This window comes from Lissotriton vulgaris, chromosome 8, assembly GCF_964263255.1.
Source record: "Lissotriton vulgaris chromosome 8, aLisVul1.2, whole genome shotgun sequence".
NCBI classification, from domain to species: Eukaryota; Metazoa; Chordata; class Amphibia; order Caudata; family Salamandridae; genus Lissotriton; species Lissotriton vulgaris.
The window spans coordinates 1,428,495,796-1,428,513,067 of record NC_141696.1 but is presented as its reverse complement, the minus strand read 5'-3'; the positions used below and the strand labels follow the sequence as shown (position 1 = coordinate 1,428,513,067).

At 41.4% G+C, this 17,272-nt stretch overlaps 1 protein-coding gene across 1 annotated transcript in view; it reads right to left on the bottom strand.

Annotated features, from left to right (window-relative positions):
* Positions 1-17,272, bottom strand: part of LOC147698870 (uncharacterized) — a 352,061-nt gene that overhangs the window by 114,531 nt on the left and 220,258 nt on the right. The window contains exons 20-22 of the mRNA XM_086935488.1: positions 12,499-12,555; positions 11,642-11,785; positions 2,165-2,308 (exon numbers count right to left, since the gene is read on the bottom strand). Of these exons, the coding sequence (XP_086791614.1) occupies positions 2,165-2,308; positions 11,642-11,785; positions 12,499-12,555 (345 nt within the window). The remainder of the gene's footprint in view (positions 1-2,164; positions 2,309-11,641; positions 11,786-12,498; positions 12,556-17,272) is intronic.

Genomic DNA, 17,272 nt, shown 5'->3' with positions numbered 1-17,272 from the left:
GATAAAATTATCTCCCTATTACCTAGCTGTCGCTAACACCAGTTAGCGACAGCTAGTAGGAGATAGCGACCATCTTGGGCCCCACTTTGCATGTCAGTGATATTTATCACTAATGACATGCAAAGTGGGCGTGCCAAGATGTTAGAGACTGAAAACAGTCGCTAACATCGCTATCTCCTATTACCAACTTTTAGGGATATTCGCGCTAAGCGCAAATATCTCCAAGAGCTAACACCTGCCCTGAGCAGTTCTTAGCAATGTTATCCAATGGGAGGTGGATAACATGGCTAAGAGAATTAGCTCGGTAATGCATGAATATCGCTGACTTTTCAGCGATATTCATGCATTGCGGCGATTTTTATCGCATTTGCGATAAACTTTGGTAATACCAAGGTTTATTTGCGGTTAAAATCGCCGCAGTTCAGCGGTAAATTTTTGTCTCTAACCAAGCAATTGCGATAATTATCGCTATTGCTTGGTAATATGCCCCCATAAGTCACAGATCTAAAGGTCTGGCACAATCTGATCTAAGGACTTAGAATACTACATAGATTGAAAAATAACTATCTGCTACAGTCATCCACTCTCATAGAAGGGTATCTAGCTGCCAACAAAATAACCATTACCTATAAAGGAAGTTCACATGATGAGAGATCTGCAATTTCCAGGAAATAAGCCTTGGGAACTGAAGGTCTGAGTGGAGCAATTCGTCTCTGGGACAATAGAATCTCTATTGCTGGAAGGAGGTGAGGCGTTTCAGAACTGATTTGTAGCAGGTCAGAGCACCACAGTTTCCTGACCCATGCCAGGGATATCAGAATGAAACAAGTAATGTGGAACCAGAACTTCTGAAGAACTCCCTGAACTAATGATGATAATAGCAGAAAACATAATGTAGTTTGTCCATCAACAGAGGATGTAGTGAGCAGAGTATGTAGTACATTCCATTCTGTCTCCTAATGGATTGGTCAGTCATTGGCTTACCCAAATGAGAACCCAATAGCCCACTACTTCATAGCTTAAGTGCCAACCATGTCCATTAGACAGGGGCCAGGTAGTCCCCATCCATACATGCCTTCACAGAACTAGAAATAAGTCCAATAACCTAGCTAAAGAACCAGCCACATTCAGATTAGTCTACATGCCCTGCTCTGACAGAGCCATTACATCCTGCATCAACTCCTTGAATCTTTAAAGACTATGATTTCCCCCTAATGTGTGAGTATATCTGGCTAACAAACATATCATGCTGGAAGTCTTCAAGGCAAGTCTAGCCGGAGAAATTATTCAGTCATTTTAAACATTGGAACTGTAAGAGTCAGTGCTTAGATTGCCTTTGTGAATGGCTACACTGTTGGGGTACACGTTTTTGATGAATAGGAAAAGCTGGAAAGAATGTCACCCACAACCATGACAGCTCTGAAAAAAGTATTTGAGTCCTTGGGTCAAAATGGGACCTTGTTTGGGTCAGTCCCTGGACCATTTAAGACCCCCTCCATTTGGCCTGAGTCATTTAATATCTGTCAGATATAGGGGTGTCAAGGCACTACACAATATTCTACTGGTGGGAGACTCATTATTTTGCATTTTGCTTCTAGGTGTAGCAGAGAATTCGGTGGCGAATATTGCTAACATATCACCCTGGAAATCAGCTTGCTGAGCTGAGAGGCCAGGTGGAGAAAAACAAAACTCATTTACAGAATCAGTTTTGAAGACAACAATGAGTGTTCCTTTGATCTCATGAACTTTTTGTGAAAGGGAGAGTGATGTATGTGATCTCCATAAAAAATGCATGCAATCTCTCAGGTAGCCCAGGTTAGACATTTATTTAGGGCATGATTCACAAGGTGTAGAACCTGAAAATCTTGAAGAATACATCCTGAACAACGTAGAATACCATGACAAACAAAAAGGACAGGCGAACACCGTCAGCTTTAAATCCTGTGTCAATGAGGGCGCAAACAGACAGGAACTGATGTCACTGGCTCTTTAGCCTCATGTTATAATGGTGCTCATTTTCAATATGGGGCCCGTAGAATGCTACAGACAGTGTCATTTGGCATTGGTGAATCTCTTGGATACCGTCACAATATCTGCATTTGGTAACGTGTTGTAACAAAAGTCTAAGAAGCAGTGGTCATATGACCTGACATGAAGTTATTACCGTGAGCCTTGGAGTAGTAGCACCAGATCACATTGGGGATGCTTGAGTCGAAGCAGCAGCCTTTGGAGAGGCACTCCTTTTCTGAGATACCGCCATGGCCACAATCTGTCCGCTCTTTAGGTCCAAGGGCACATTGTTGTTTATCTATTTTGTGCAGAGAAAACATAGCATGTGTCAGCATCATTAGGAGCACATCAACAGCCACTAGTGATACCTGATGTAAGTTAGTATCAAATTCGCTTTACACCAAAATACCTGATGTTATAAACATGGCGTTCTCATGTTGTCGCAAGAAGAAGGGTACAAAAGGCACAAATGCATAGGATAATGATTGCAAGTGGAGTGACACCAGGAAGTTGATTTAGTAGCATCCATGAAGCTGAAAATTGAACGTCTTTCTTCTATTTTTATAAACTTTATACACAGGACAGAAAAATATGCAACAAAACAGTTGTGTTAGAAATTGCTCATTGATGTGTAATTTCTTAAGGAAACTTTAGAGCTTATATATAGTATTTTCACTTAGGGACTGATTTACAAAGATATTTTCCATATTTCAGCCTTTCATAAACAGGCATAGAAAAGCAATCCTTAGATTGGCATGAGTCAGGGAAAAACTGTTGTAATAATCACCTTGGCATGGCACATCCCTGTTGTTTCAAGACCCAATTAAGGCCATATTCAATCCCTGAGGCACTTTTTTCCTACTGATTGTCTGACCCCTTCTCCCCAACTCTCCCTAGTGAAATCGTTGACACCGTTCTTTTGGAAAGAGTGGTTCTCTCTTCCCGTGCTTGTTTGAAAATCTCCATTTTTGCCCAAAGACCTCAAACCTGGATACCCTATAAGCTCCTTGCCTGAATGCTCTTATTCTCTTCCTCTGTGAGCTGTCTCATGTGCTGAAATTGTTGTTCCTGAGAGAGAAAAGGCAGAAAGAGAAGTTTTAACAGACCTTTTAAGGATTCCATACCAAGCTAACTGAAAATGAAAGAAAGACTAAGAAAAGTGCAATAGCTGACATTTGTTCATTGCTTTGTGTTCAATTAACATTTAGAATTTTATATTTTACTGTTCAGTACTGAGTATTGAGAAAGAGACTCAGTGATTCAGAGCAAATTTCAAGCAAGGAGATTCTCTACTAGACCAGAGCGGTAAATTCCGTTCCGCTCGCGGAATTTGAGGTATTTGGGTAATTTTGCGTTCCGCGGAGAACGCAAAACTGCCCAAAATTCTGCATTCTGTGACTTCGCGAACTTTTTTGCATGTTCGCGTTCTCAAATGCGTGTTCGCAAGACATTTCCCCCGAGCACTTAAACAGCGATTGAGAACAGTAAAAAAGCATCACGAACAAGCAATTCCACGTGTTCGTGGAATTTCTGCATGTTTGCCGAGATTTTCTACTGTTTCACGGAGATTAGCATAACGCGATTACGCAAATTCCGCCCACGCCTAATCTTTAGTACAATAAACAAATACTTCAAATTTATCTAAGTCCTTTATTAATTGTGTCTCAAATGTTCTTGCCCTATAAACTGTGCTTACAAAGGTTTTATAAGGCATTATAGAGATAATAATAGATTATGTTCTGAGCATCAGGTTCTACTACTTATGTTCTGTGTAGCCATCATATAATTTCTGGTCTGTATGATTCTCGTTAGACTGAACTTTTTTAGTGGTTTTGACCATCCTTTATTTTTTTGGTATGGTCCTGACGGTTGTGTATTTAAATGTGCTCATTAATTTGTGAGCTGGCTATCAATACATTTGTCACCTTGCTTCTTACCCCTCACTATGACCAACAAGGTCCATTGGAGGACCAAAACCACTGAGGGTAATTCAGGATCAGATTAGTGTGACAAAACCTAATTATTGTTACACAAAAATGTGTTTGGGTCTAGAATAAAAACATCTGCTGCACCACTAGATTTTTCTTGGACTGATAGAACAGTGCCATCTGCAATTACGACAAATGACACCTTGACATGGTTGACCTATGTTTATCCCTAAAAAGTAGGGCCCAAAGCATTTCTATATTTTTGATCCAAAGGGTTCAAGAGGGTGTTTTTGAAAAATCTCACGAGATATGATAGAACAGCCTATTTGTTTTTCTTGATGGCTCAAAATGGACCAGGGCCTAATTATGAACGTGGAGCCTACAGTTAGACTCAACTGGGCTTTAATGCTCTCAGGCAGCATCCAGAAATGGCAGCATTTTGATGATGCTTGGTTTGTGCACAAACGTTGTTAGTGCGTCCCTGCAGTTGGGCACACCTTTGGGTTCGTCACAAAAGGACAGACTCCGTTGTACTTTGATTATTTATTGTTATTATAAGTTCAACAAATTTATTTGTATTGCGTTTTTATTGGCCGAATATTTAATTTCATATCCTTATTTAGTTGATAACAGTGCACATTTGTAGTGAAAAACTAAAACGCTCCGATGCATCTCGGGCATTGGCCCTTTCTCAAGGAGCTCTGTTGGTGAAAATAACATCATTGGTATACGCTCTAATGTATAATTTTCATCACACAAGATCAAAAAAGCGAAAATAACGAGGGAGCAGCATAAGCCACCCCATGAGGGGACACAGCATCAAAGTGAACGTCAACGCTACTTGTGACTCCATGAACCTCATTTACCTATTAAAGTGCCCATGTGGGAAGATCTACATAGGGAAAACTGAGAGAAAAATAAAGATAAGACTCAAAGAGCACAAATCTAACATACAGACAAAAAACGAACGATCCAGCATAGCCTTGCACTTCCATGAACAAAGACACAACATCGCTCAGTTAAAATTCATGGTATTGGAGTTGGTTGTGAAGAGTGAAGGTAGAGACAACAACAAATCTCTACTACAACGAGAGACAGCCTGGATTTATCGGTTACAATCTTTGAAACCATTCGGTCTTAATGACCGTATTGAACTTAGTTGTTATCTGTAAAAATCTATATGATACTGAAACGCATTACAAATTGTGTGGTTTGTTTGCATCAATTTTTGTTGTTCCAGTTTTGGTTTGCATCAGTATGTGTTCCCCATGCTTTTTGCACTCAGTGACACAACATTTTTACACACGTTTTTGTTTTCACCCCCTTTCATCTTTCCCTTGTAGACAGTGCATCCCCTGCACGTCTCCTATCATCCATGACTTAACCTATGGTAAGATGGCCGCCATCTTTTACTAATTTCACTAGTCCGCTTTCTATTTCCCGACACAATGAACCTTTCCGGGCGCCTGTCAGGTTTAAATCCCCGACTGAACGCCGTAACACACCCACGTTCAGCTCACTTCAGCGTCTCAATTTGAGTCAGTCACGAGCGGAGATCCTTGAAACTTGTCGAGCTTCAAAGCCCAAGTAAGTTAAGGCGTGAGACCAAATCGAGTCACTTTGTTGACCTACCAAGGCTCAACGCAATATTTTTTAACCTCCGCCGTTTTACCTCAACAGCGCAAACCTTTGAATGCCCCAACAGTGCTGCGATTAGGAAACACCCGGTATTTTTTTTGCTCTATGTTTTCATGAATTTTCAGTTTCTTAGTTATCTGACACGTTGCAATGCCACTATGCCCTTTCATTGACCATCACCACACACGTTAAGCATGAACTCATTTAAAACACATCGACATAGTTTATACGTTTTGCACGTTATTTTCGATTCTTTGATCTTGTGTGATGAATATTATACATTAGAGCGTATACCAATGATGTTATTTTCACCAACAAAGCTCCTTGAGAAAGGGCCAATGCCCGAAATGCATCGGAGCGTTTTCGTTTTTCACTACAAATGTGCACTGTTATCAACTAAATAAGGATATGAAATGAAATATTCGCCCAATAAAAACGCAATACAAATGAATTTGTTGAACTTATAATAACAATAAATAATCAAAGTACAACGGAGTCTGTCCTTTTGTGACGAACCCAAAGGTGTGCCCAACCGCAGGGACGCACTATCAACGTTTGTGCGCAAACCAAGCATCATTCATTGAGCGTACTTGGACGGTTATGCTACCTGGTGGAGCACCCAATCTTTCACCAACTTCAAAAAACTCAGTAGAACTTTTCAGTAAACTCATCGCTGTGCACCAAGCCATCTCTTTGTTCCTAAACATTTTGATGATGCCATCAAACTTTCTCTAGCAGTCTCATAAGACTAGAAACAGCCAATCTTTTGAACACAACATTTTTCATGATACAGTCTTACTTCAATAGCATTCTCTAGAAGAAACCCACCTTGACAAGGATAATGATTGATTCATCTACCATCCAATCCTGAATCTATTCAACAATAGTTTTTTTTTATTAAAACAAGAACCAGGAATTGAGATGTAAAATGAATTTAGTTGGAAGGGTAGCACCTTTCATAAAAATCTGTGTAATCTCTGACCATCTAGAAAGTAGCAGGAACTTTTGCATGTCTTAGAATAAAAAGGCACCTCAGTGGTGCATGAGCATTCCCCTGTAAAGATCAACCAAATGGAGCCAAATGAAACCAAATTCAAGATAGGCCACAAATAATACCACCAACTCCAGAAAAAGATGAAAAGTAGTGTTTTGTCCGGTTGCATTGAAGCAGGCGCCATCCACCAGCAAAGGACGCTTCAACATCGTTGCACAGTTCTCCAGCCCCTCAGCCACCAAAAATGTCATCACTTCTTCACAGGAACTCTGTGACACTGGCAGACTACTTCCACCAAAAGATCTCCACCATCTACAGAAACCTCAAACACCAAGCCACCGACATCCTCAACCATCTTGCTGCCATGAATGAGGAACACTATGACCACCTGCTCACCACCTGTGACCAGCTCACTAAGCAAGACACCACAGACGTTTTGAGCTCCGTCCACTCAGGAGGAACCATGGACCCCTGCCCACACCACATCTTCCAAACTCAGAAGTAAGATGATCAGCAGCAAGCTCACCGCCATATTTAACACATTCATCACCACAGTTGCGGTCCCCAAAGAAATGAAACACACAGAAGTCACCCCTACTCAAGAAACTATCTGCCGACCGCAACAAACTCAAGAACTACTGCTCCATCTCTCTGCTGCCTTTTCCCATGAAAATCTAGGAGGAGGATATCAACCACGAACTTACAGAGCATCTAAAGAACAACAATCTTCTGGACACTTCCCAATCTGGATTCCGCACCAACCACAGCACCAACACTGCCCTGATTAAAATCATAGGCAACATCAGATTCCTCCCTGACCAAGGGAAAATGGCAGCCCTGATCCTCCTTGACCTCACCAAAGCATTCAGCACAGTATCACACCACACCCTGATCCAAAGGCCTCACAATACAAGAATCCAAGGAGACGTCCTGAAGTGGATCACCTCCTTCCTCACAGAAAGAAACCAGAGAATCCGCCTTCCTCCCTTCAACTTTGAATCAAAAAACACCATCTGCAGCATCCCTCAAAGTTTGGCCCTCAGCTTTACACTGTCAAACACCTACATGACTTCCCTGGCTAAAGTTGTCACATCGCATGGACTAAACATCTTATCCTATGATGATGCTATCCAGCTCATCCTCTCGCTATCAGAAGACCCTCTGACACATTAACCAACTTCTGCAGGTGCATGAAGAGCATCGCTGACTGGACAAGAAACAACTGGCTAAAATTCAAAACAGATGAGACAGAAAAGCTGATCTTCGGGCGCAACACCTCCCCATGGAGCAACGCCTGTTGGCACCCCCAAAACTAGGACCCTCACCCACACCGACCAACCACCCCTTCAACCTCTGCATCATACTAGACAGCAATCTCTCATTGAAAAACAGATCAACCCTGCATCGTCCATCTGCTTACTCACTCTCCACATGCTACTCACGATCTTCAAGTGGTTCCCCATCGACACCAGATGGACCATCACTCAATTCCTTGTCAGCAGCCAATTGGACTACTTCAATGCACTCTACATAGGAATCACCTCACACCTCCTCAAGAGACTGCAAAATATCCAGAACACGGCAGCCAGGCTCATCCTTGACCTCTCTAAAATAACCCACATCACCCCCAACCTCAATGAGCTCCACGGCCTTCCCATTCAGAAGTGATGACAGTTCAAGGTGCTGATCTACACCTTCAAAAGCCCTTGACCACTAAGGACCAGTTGACATCAACCACTGACTGAACTTCCCCCTTCCATCCAGACACCTGTACTCCCCATCCCTATGCCTCGTCCACGCACCCTCGTTCGCCGCAGCAACAGTGTAAAACGATCTTTCTCCTACCTCACAGCAAAGTCCTGGAATGACCTTCTACTTCACCTACGGATCTCATCCTCCCTGCTGAAATTCAGAAAAATACTCAAGACCTTTCTGTTCAACTGAGCCCCTCCTGCAGCAGCACTTGGATTCCCTCACAGGTGATTAGCAACACTATATCAATGCAGATTGATTGATTGAACTAATAACTTGTCTGAGTCTAGAGTCTTGCCTACTTTTATGGTTTATAGGCAGTATAAATTATCTTAGGGGGAACCTTTTTGAAGGCAAAACTAATGCTACTTCCCATATATTTTAAGTGCAAGTATACAGACGATCAGTTGCCTCCCAGGCATCTAATGTGTAGATGCTGTAGTAGTCAAATCCGGCAATCACATTCATATTGCAAATTAGGATGAAAATTACTTTTCCCATGGGCAAAAATCTGCTTTGACATTTGTGAATCTTGTTACCCTTTTCCTGACCAAAGAGCTTCCCATTTATTCCATTGATGGTCCCTTTTCCTTTCCAGGATGGGAGATACATATTGCTCCCCAAACCTGAACTTGGCACTTCAGCGATCCACATTATTGTCTTTTAACGTGTCTACTGTATTGATACGTCTTTTATCATTCCATCAATTTTGTGGGCAAACCTGGTTTCAAAATAATTGTCAAAGTGGTTAACTTTTCCCAAATAAACTCTGGCATAGGCTTCCATTGCAGCCCCAGAACACTTTACTCTCTACATTCTATCAAAAGATGAGACTGTTCTGTGTTCCTCAGTAAATATGGATGCACAATGAGAATGGTTATGGGGCTATATGATTCACCAAACTCTAGCATTCCACGATCAACATAGAAAGTGAACTTATCTTCTAGAACATTATTTCTCATAGATGATTCAGATCCAGGACATTGTTTACATGAACCTAATTTCTGCAACCAGACTGGACCAGACACATATTTTTAACGGCTGTGCTGGCTCCAGTTGTAGCCAAAAGACATTGAATACAGCATCACAAACAAAGTGAGTTCATTGCCATTATAATAGAATGCACGGACACCAGTGACAACAGCTCCTTCCAATTTTCATGTTCCTATCGAAGCTGAGATGACAACGATCGAATTATACAAAGTTGGTGCTGTTTCAGAGTGTACTAACATAGCACGCTCTGAAACATTTCAGAGGCATTTTGCTAGCATGCTTATATTGTGATTAACCATAAGGGAAGACCAAGTGTAGTTGGATTGCTTTTTAATGCCCCTTCCCAATGTATTGTCTTCATAGCTAATAAAAAAGTCATAAAAGTTTGTTAAGGAAAGAAGCTTGATTAGGATAAATAATGCAAATAGACTTGGCAACTAAGTATGATTTAATGGCATTGATATTTAGACCCTCTATTGCTAAAGAACCTTGGGGCATATTATCAAGGGGGTTTATCTCCGCTTTTTTGGCTTTAAAAGCCAAGAAAGCGGAGATAAAATGATCTCCCTATTACCTAGCTGTCGCTAACACCAGTTAGTGACAGCTAGTAGGAGATAGCGACCATCTTGGGCCCCACTTTGCATGTCAGTGATATCTATCACTAATGACATGCAAAGTGGGCGTGCCAAGATGTTAGAGACTGAAAACAGTCGCTAACATCGCTATCTCCTATTACCAACTTTTGATGATATTCGCGCTAAGCGCAAATATCTCCAAGAGCTAACACCTGCCCTGAGCAGTTCTTAGCAATGTTATCCAATGGGAGGTGGATAACATGGCTAAGAGCATTAGCTCGGTAATGCATGAATATCGCTGACTTTTCAGCGATATTCATGCATTGCGGCGATTTTTATCGCATTTGCGATAAACCTTGGTAATACCAAGGTTTATTTGCGGTTAAAATCGCCGCAGTTCAGCGGTAAATTTTTGTCTCTAACCAAGCAATAGCGATAATTATCGCTATTGCTTGATAATATGCCCCCATAAGTCACAGATCTAAAGGTCTGGCACAATCTGATCTAAGGACTGAGAATACTACATAGATTGAAAAATAACTATCTGCTACAGTCATCCACTCTCATAGAAGGGTATCTAGCTGCCAACAAAATAACCATTACCTATAAAGGAGTTCACATGATGAGAGAGCTGCAATTTCCAGGAAATAAGCCTTGGGAACTGAAGGTCTGAGTGGAGCAATTCGTCTCTGGGACAATAGAATCTCTATTCCTGGAAGGAGGTGAGGCGTTTCAGAACTGATTTGTAGCAGGTCAGAGCACCACAGTTTCCTGACCCATGCCAGGGATATCAGAATGAAACAAGTAATGTGGAATCAGAACTTCTGAAGAACTCCCTGAACTAATGATGATGTTAGCAGAAAACATAATGTAGTTTGTCCATCAACAGAGGATGTAGTGAGCAGAGTTTGTAGTACATTCCATTCTGTCTCCTAATGGATTGGTCAGTCATTGGCTTACCCAAATGAGAACCCAATAGCCCACTACTTCATAGCCATGACAGCTCTGAAAAAAAGTATTTGAGTCCTTGGGTCAAAATGGGGCCTTGTTTGGGTCAGTCCCTGGACCATTTAAGACCCCCTCCATTTGGCCTGAGTCATTTAATATCTGTCAGATATAGGGGTGTCAAGGCACTACACAATATTCTACTGGTGGGAGACTCATTATTTTGCATTTTGCTTCTAGGTGTAGCAGAAAATTCGGTGGCGAATATTGCTAACATATCACCCTGGAAATCAGCTTGCTGAGATGAGAGGCCAGGTGGAGAAAAACAAAACTCATTTACGGAATCAGTTTTGAAGACAACAATGAGTGTTCCTTTGATCTCATGAACTTTTTGTGAAAGGGAGAGTGATGTATGTGATCTCCATAAAAAATGCATGCAATCTCTCAGGTAGCCCAGGTTAGACATTTATTTAGGGCATGATTCACAAGGTGTAGAACCTGAAAATCTTGAAGAATACATCCTGAACAACGTAGAATACCATGACAAACATAAAGGACAGGCGAACACCGTCAGCTTTAAATCCTGTGTCAATGAGGGCGCAAACAGACAGGAACTGATGTCACTGGCTCTTTAGCCTCATGTTATAATGGTGCTCATTTTCAATATGGGGCCCATAGAATGCTAAAGACAGTGTCATTTGGCATTGGTGAATCTTTTGGATACCGTCACGATATCTGCATTTGGTAACGTGTTGTAACAAAAGTCTTAGAAGCAGTGGTCATATGACCTGACATTAAGTTATTACCGTGAGCCTTGGAGTAGTAGCACCAGATCACATTGGGGATGCTTGAGTCGAAGCAGCAGCCTTTGGAGAGGCACTCCTTTTCTGAGATACCGCCATGGCCACAATCTGTCCGCTCTTTAGGTCCAAGGGCACATTGTTGTTTATCTATTTAGTGCAGAGAAAACATAGCATGTGTCAGCATCATTAGGAGCACATCAACAGCCACTAGTGATACCTGATGTAAGTTAGTATCAATTTCGCTTTACACCAAAATACCTGATGTTATAAACATGGCGTTCTCATATTGTCGCAAGAAGAAGGGTACAAAAGGCACAAATGCATAGGATAATGATTGCGTGTGGAGTGACACCAGGAAGTTGATTTAGTAGCATCCATGAAGCTGAAAATTGAACGTCTTTCTTCTATTTTTATAAACTTTATACACAGGACAGAAAAATATGCAACAAAACAGTTGTGTTAGAAATTGCTCATTGATGTGTAATTTCTTAAGGAAACTTTAGAGCTTATATATAGTATTTTCACTTAGGGACTGATTTACAAAGATATTTTCCATATTTCAGCCTTTCATAAACAGGCATAGAAAAGCAATCCTTAGATTGGCATGAGTCAGGGAAAAACTGTTGTAATAATCACCTTGGCATGGCACATCCCTGTTGTTTCAAGACCCAATTAAGGCCATATTCAATCCCTGAGGCACTTTTTTCCTACTGATTGTCTGACCCCTTCTCCCCAACTCTCCCTAGTGAAATCGTTGACACCATTCTTTTGGAAAGAGTGGTTCTCTCTTCCCGTGCTTGTTTGAAAATCTCCATTTTTGCCCAAAGACCTCAAACCTGGATACCCTATAAGCTCCTTGCCTGAATGCTCTTGTTCTCTTCCTCTGTGAGCTGTCTCATGTGCTGAAATTGTTGTTCCTGAGAGAGAAAAGGCAGAAAGAGAAGTTTTAACAGACCTTTTAAGGATTCCATACCAAGCTAACTGAAAATGAAACAAAGACTAAGAAAAGTGCAATAGCTGACATTTGTTCATTGCTTTGTGTTCAATTAACATTTAGAATTTTATATTTTACTGTTCAGTACTGAGTATTGAGAAAGAGACACAGTGATTCAGAGCAAATTTCAAGCAAGGAGATTCTCTACTAGACCAGAGCGGTAAATTCCGTTCCGCTCGCGGAATTTGAGGTATTTGGGTAATTTTGCGTTCCGCGGAGAACGCGAAACTGCCCAAAATTCTGCATTCTGTGACTTCGCGAACTTTTTTGCATGTTCGCGTTCTCAAATGCGTGTTCGCAAGACATTTCCCCCGAGCACTTAAACAGCGATTGAGAACAGTAAGAAAGCATCACGAACAAGCAATTCCACGTGTTCGTGGAATTTCTTCGTGTTCGCCGAGATTTTCTACTGTTTCACGGAGATTAGCATAACGCGATTACGCAAATTCCGCCCACGCCTAATCTTTAATACAATAACCAAATACTTCAAATTTATCTAAGTCCTTTATTAATTGTGTCTCAAATGTTCTTGCCCTATAAACTGTGCTTAGAAAGGTTTTCTAAGGCATTATAGAGATAATAATAGATTATGTTCTGAGCATCAGGTTCTACTACTTATGTTCTGTGTAGCCATCATAGAATTTCTGGTCTGTATGATTCTCGTTAGACTGAACTTTTTTAGTGGTTTTGACCTTCCAGTGGTAATCCTTTATTTTTTTGGTATGGTCCTGACGGTTGTGTATTTAAATGTGCTCATTAATTTGTGAGCTGGCTATCAATACATTTGTCACCTTGCTTCTTACCCCTCACTATGACCAACAAGGTCCTTTGGAGGACCAATACCACTGAGGGTAATTCAGGATCAGATTAGTGTGACAAAACCTAATTATTGTTACACAAAAGTGTGTTTGGGTCTAGAATAAAAACGTCTGCTGCACCACTAGATTTTTCTTGGACTGATAGAACAGTGCCATCTGCAATTACGACAAATGACACCTTGACATGGTTGACCTATGTTTATCCCTAAAAAGTAGGGCCCAAAGCATTTCTATATTTTTGATCCAAAGGGTTCAAGAGGGTGTTTTTGAAAAATCTCACGAGATATGATAGAACAGCCTATTTGTTTTTCTTGATGGCTCAAAATGGACCAAGGCCTAATTATGAACGTGGAGCCTACAGTTAGACTCAACTGGGCTTTAATGCTCTCAGGCAGCATCCAGAAATGGCAGCATTTTGATGATGCTTGGTTTGTGCACAAACGTTGTTAGTGCGTCCCTGCAGTTGGGCACACCTTTGGGTTCGTCACAAAAGGACAGACTCCGTTGTACTTTGATTATTCATTGTTATTATAAGTTAAACAAATTCATTTGTATTGCGTTTTTATTGGGCGAATATTTCATTTCATATCCTTATTTAGTTGATAACAGTGCACATTTGTAGTGAAAAACTAAAACGCTCCGATGCATTTCGGGCATTGGCCCTTTCTCAAGGAGCTCTGTTGGTGAAAATAACATCATTGGTATACGCTCTAATGTATAATATTCATCACACAAGATCAAAAAAGTGAAAATAACGAGGGAGCAGCATAAGCCACCCCATGAGGGGACACAGCATCAAAGTGAACGTCAACGCTACTTGTGACTCCATGAACCTCATTTACCTATTAAAGTGCCCATGTGGGAAGATCTACATAGGGAGAACTGAGAGAAAAATAAAGATAAGACTCAAAGAGCACAAATCTAACATACAGACAAAAAACGAACGATCCAGCATAGCCTTGCACTTCCATGAACAAAGACACAACATCGCTCAGTTAAAATTCATGGTATTGGAGTTGGTTGTGAAGAGTGAAGGTAGAGACAACAACAAATCTCTACTACAACGAGAGACAGCCTGGATTTATCGGTTACAATCTTTGAAACCATTCGGTCTTAATGACCGTATTGAACTTAGTTGTTATCTGTAAAAATCTATATGATACTGAAACGCATTACAAATTGTGTGGTTTATTTGCATCAATTTTTGTTGTTCCAGTTTTGGTTTGCATCAGTATGTGTTCCCCATGCTTTTTGCACTCAGTGACACAACATTTTTACACACGTTTTTGTTTTCACCCCCTTTCATCTTTCCCTTGTAGACAGTGCATCCCCTGCACGTCTCCTATCATCCAAGATGGCCGCCATATTTTACTAATTTCACTAGTCCGCTTTCTATTTCCCGACACAACGTACCTTTCCGGGCGCCTGTCAGGTTTAAATCCCCGACTGAACGCCGTAACACACCCACGTTCAGCTCACTTCAGCGTCTCAATTTGAATCAGTCACGAGCGGAGATCCTTGAAACTTGTCGAGCTTCAAAGACCAAGTAAGTTAAGGCGTGAGACCAAATCGAGTCACTTTGTTGACCTACCAAGGCTCAATGCAATATTTTTTAACCTCCGCCGTTTTTCCTCAACAGCACAAACCTTTGAATGCCCCAACAGTGCTGCGATTAGGAAACACCCAGTATTTTTTTTGCTCTATGTTTTCATGAATTTTCAGTTTCTTAGTTATCTGACACGTTGCAATGCCACTATGCCCTTTCATTGACCATCACCACAAACGTTAAGCATGAACTCATTTAAAACACATCGACATAGTTTATACGTTTTGCACGTTATTTTCGATTCTTTGATCTTGTGTGATGAATATTATACATTAGAGCGTATACCAATGATGTTATTTTCACCAACAGAGCTCCTTGAGAAAGGGCCAATGCCCGAAATGCATCGGAGCGTTTTCGTTTTTCACTACAAATGTGCACTGTTATCAACTAAATAAGGATATGAAATGAAATATTCGCCCAATGAAAACGCAATACAAATGAATTTGTTGAACTTATAATAACAATAAATAATCAAAGTACAACGGAGTCTGTCCTTTTGTGACGAACCCAAAGGTGTGCCCAACCGCAGGGACGCACTATCAACGTTTGTGCGCAAACCAAGCATCATTCATTGAGCGTACTTGGACGGTTAAGCTACCTGGTGGAGCACCCAATCTTTCACCAACTTCAAAAAACTCAGTAGAACTTTTCAGTAAACTCATCGCTGTGCACCCAGCCATCTCTTTGTTCTTAAACATTTTGATGATGCCATCAAACTTTCTCTAGTAGTCTCATAAGACTAGAAATAGCCAATCTTTTGAACACAACATTTTTCATGAAACAGTCTTACTTCAATAGCATTCTCTAGAAGAAACCCACCTTGACAAGGATAATGATTGATTCATCTACCATCCAATCCTGAATCTATTTAACAATAGTTTTTTTTATTAAAACAAGAACCAGGAATTGAGATGTAAAATGAATTTAGTTGGAAGGGTAGCACCTTTCATAAAAATCTGTGTAATCTCTGACCATCTAGAAAGTAGCAGGAACTTTTGCATGTCTTAGAATAAAAAGGCACCTCAGTGGTGCATGAGCATTCCCCTGTAAAGATCAACCCAATGGAGCCAAATGAAACCAAATTCAAGATAGCCCACAACTAATACCACCAACTCCAGAAAAAGATGAAAAGTAGTGTTTTGTCCGGTTGCATTGAAGCAGGCGCCATCCACCAGCAAAGGACGCTTCAACATCGTTGCACAGTTCTCCAGCCCCTCAGCCACCAAAAATGTCATCACTTCTTCACAGGAACTCTGTGACACTGGCAGACTACTTCCACCAAAAGATCTCCACCATCTACAGAAACCTCAAACACCAAGCCACCGACATCCTCAACCATCTTGCTGCCATGAATGAGGAACACTATGACCACCTGCTCACCACCTGTGACCAGCTCACTAAGCAAGACACCACAGCCGTTTTGAGCTCCGTCCACTCAGGAGGAACCATGGACCCCTGCCCACACCACATCTTCCAAACTCAGAAGTAAGATGATCAGCAGCAAGCTCACCGCCATATTTAACACATTCATCACCACAGTTGCGGTCCCCAAAGAAATGAAACACACAGAAGTCAACCCTACTCAAGTAACTATCTGCCGACCTCAACAAACTCATGAACTACTGCCCCATCTCTCTGCTGCCTTTTCCCACGAAAATCTAGGAGGAGGATATCAACCACGAACTCACAGAGCATCTAAAGAACAACAATCTTCTGGACACTTCCCAATCTGGATTCCGCACCAACCACAGCACCAACACTGCCCTGATTAAAATCATAGGCAACATCAGATTCCTCCCTGACCAAGGGAAAATGGCAGCCCTGATCCTCCTTGACCTCACCAAAGCATTCAGCACAGTATCACACCACACCCTGATCCAAAGGCCTCACAATACTAGAATCCAAGGAGACGTCCTTAAGTGGATCACCTCCTTCCTCACAGAAAGAAACTAGAGAATCCGCCTTCCTCCCTTCAACTTTGAATCAGAAAACACCATCTGCAGCATCCCTCAAAGTTTGGCCCTCAGTTTTACACTGTCAATCACCTACATGACTTCCCTGGCTAAAGTTGTCACATCGCATGGACTAAACATCTTATCCTATGATGATGCTATCCAGCTCATCCTCTCGCTATCAGAAGACCCTATGACACAGTAACCAACTTCTGCAGGTGCATGAAGAGCATCGCCGACTGGACAAGAAACAACTGGCTAAAA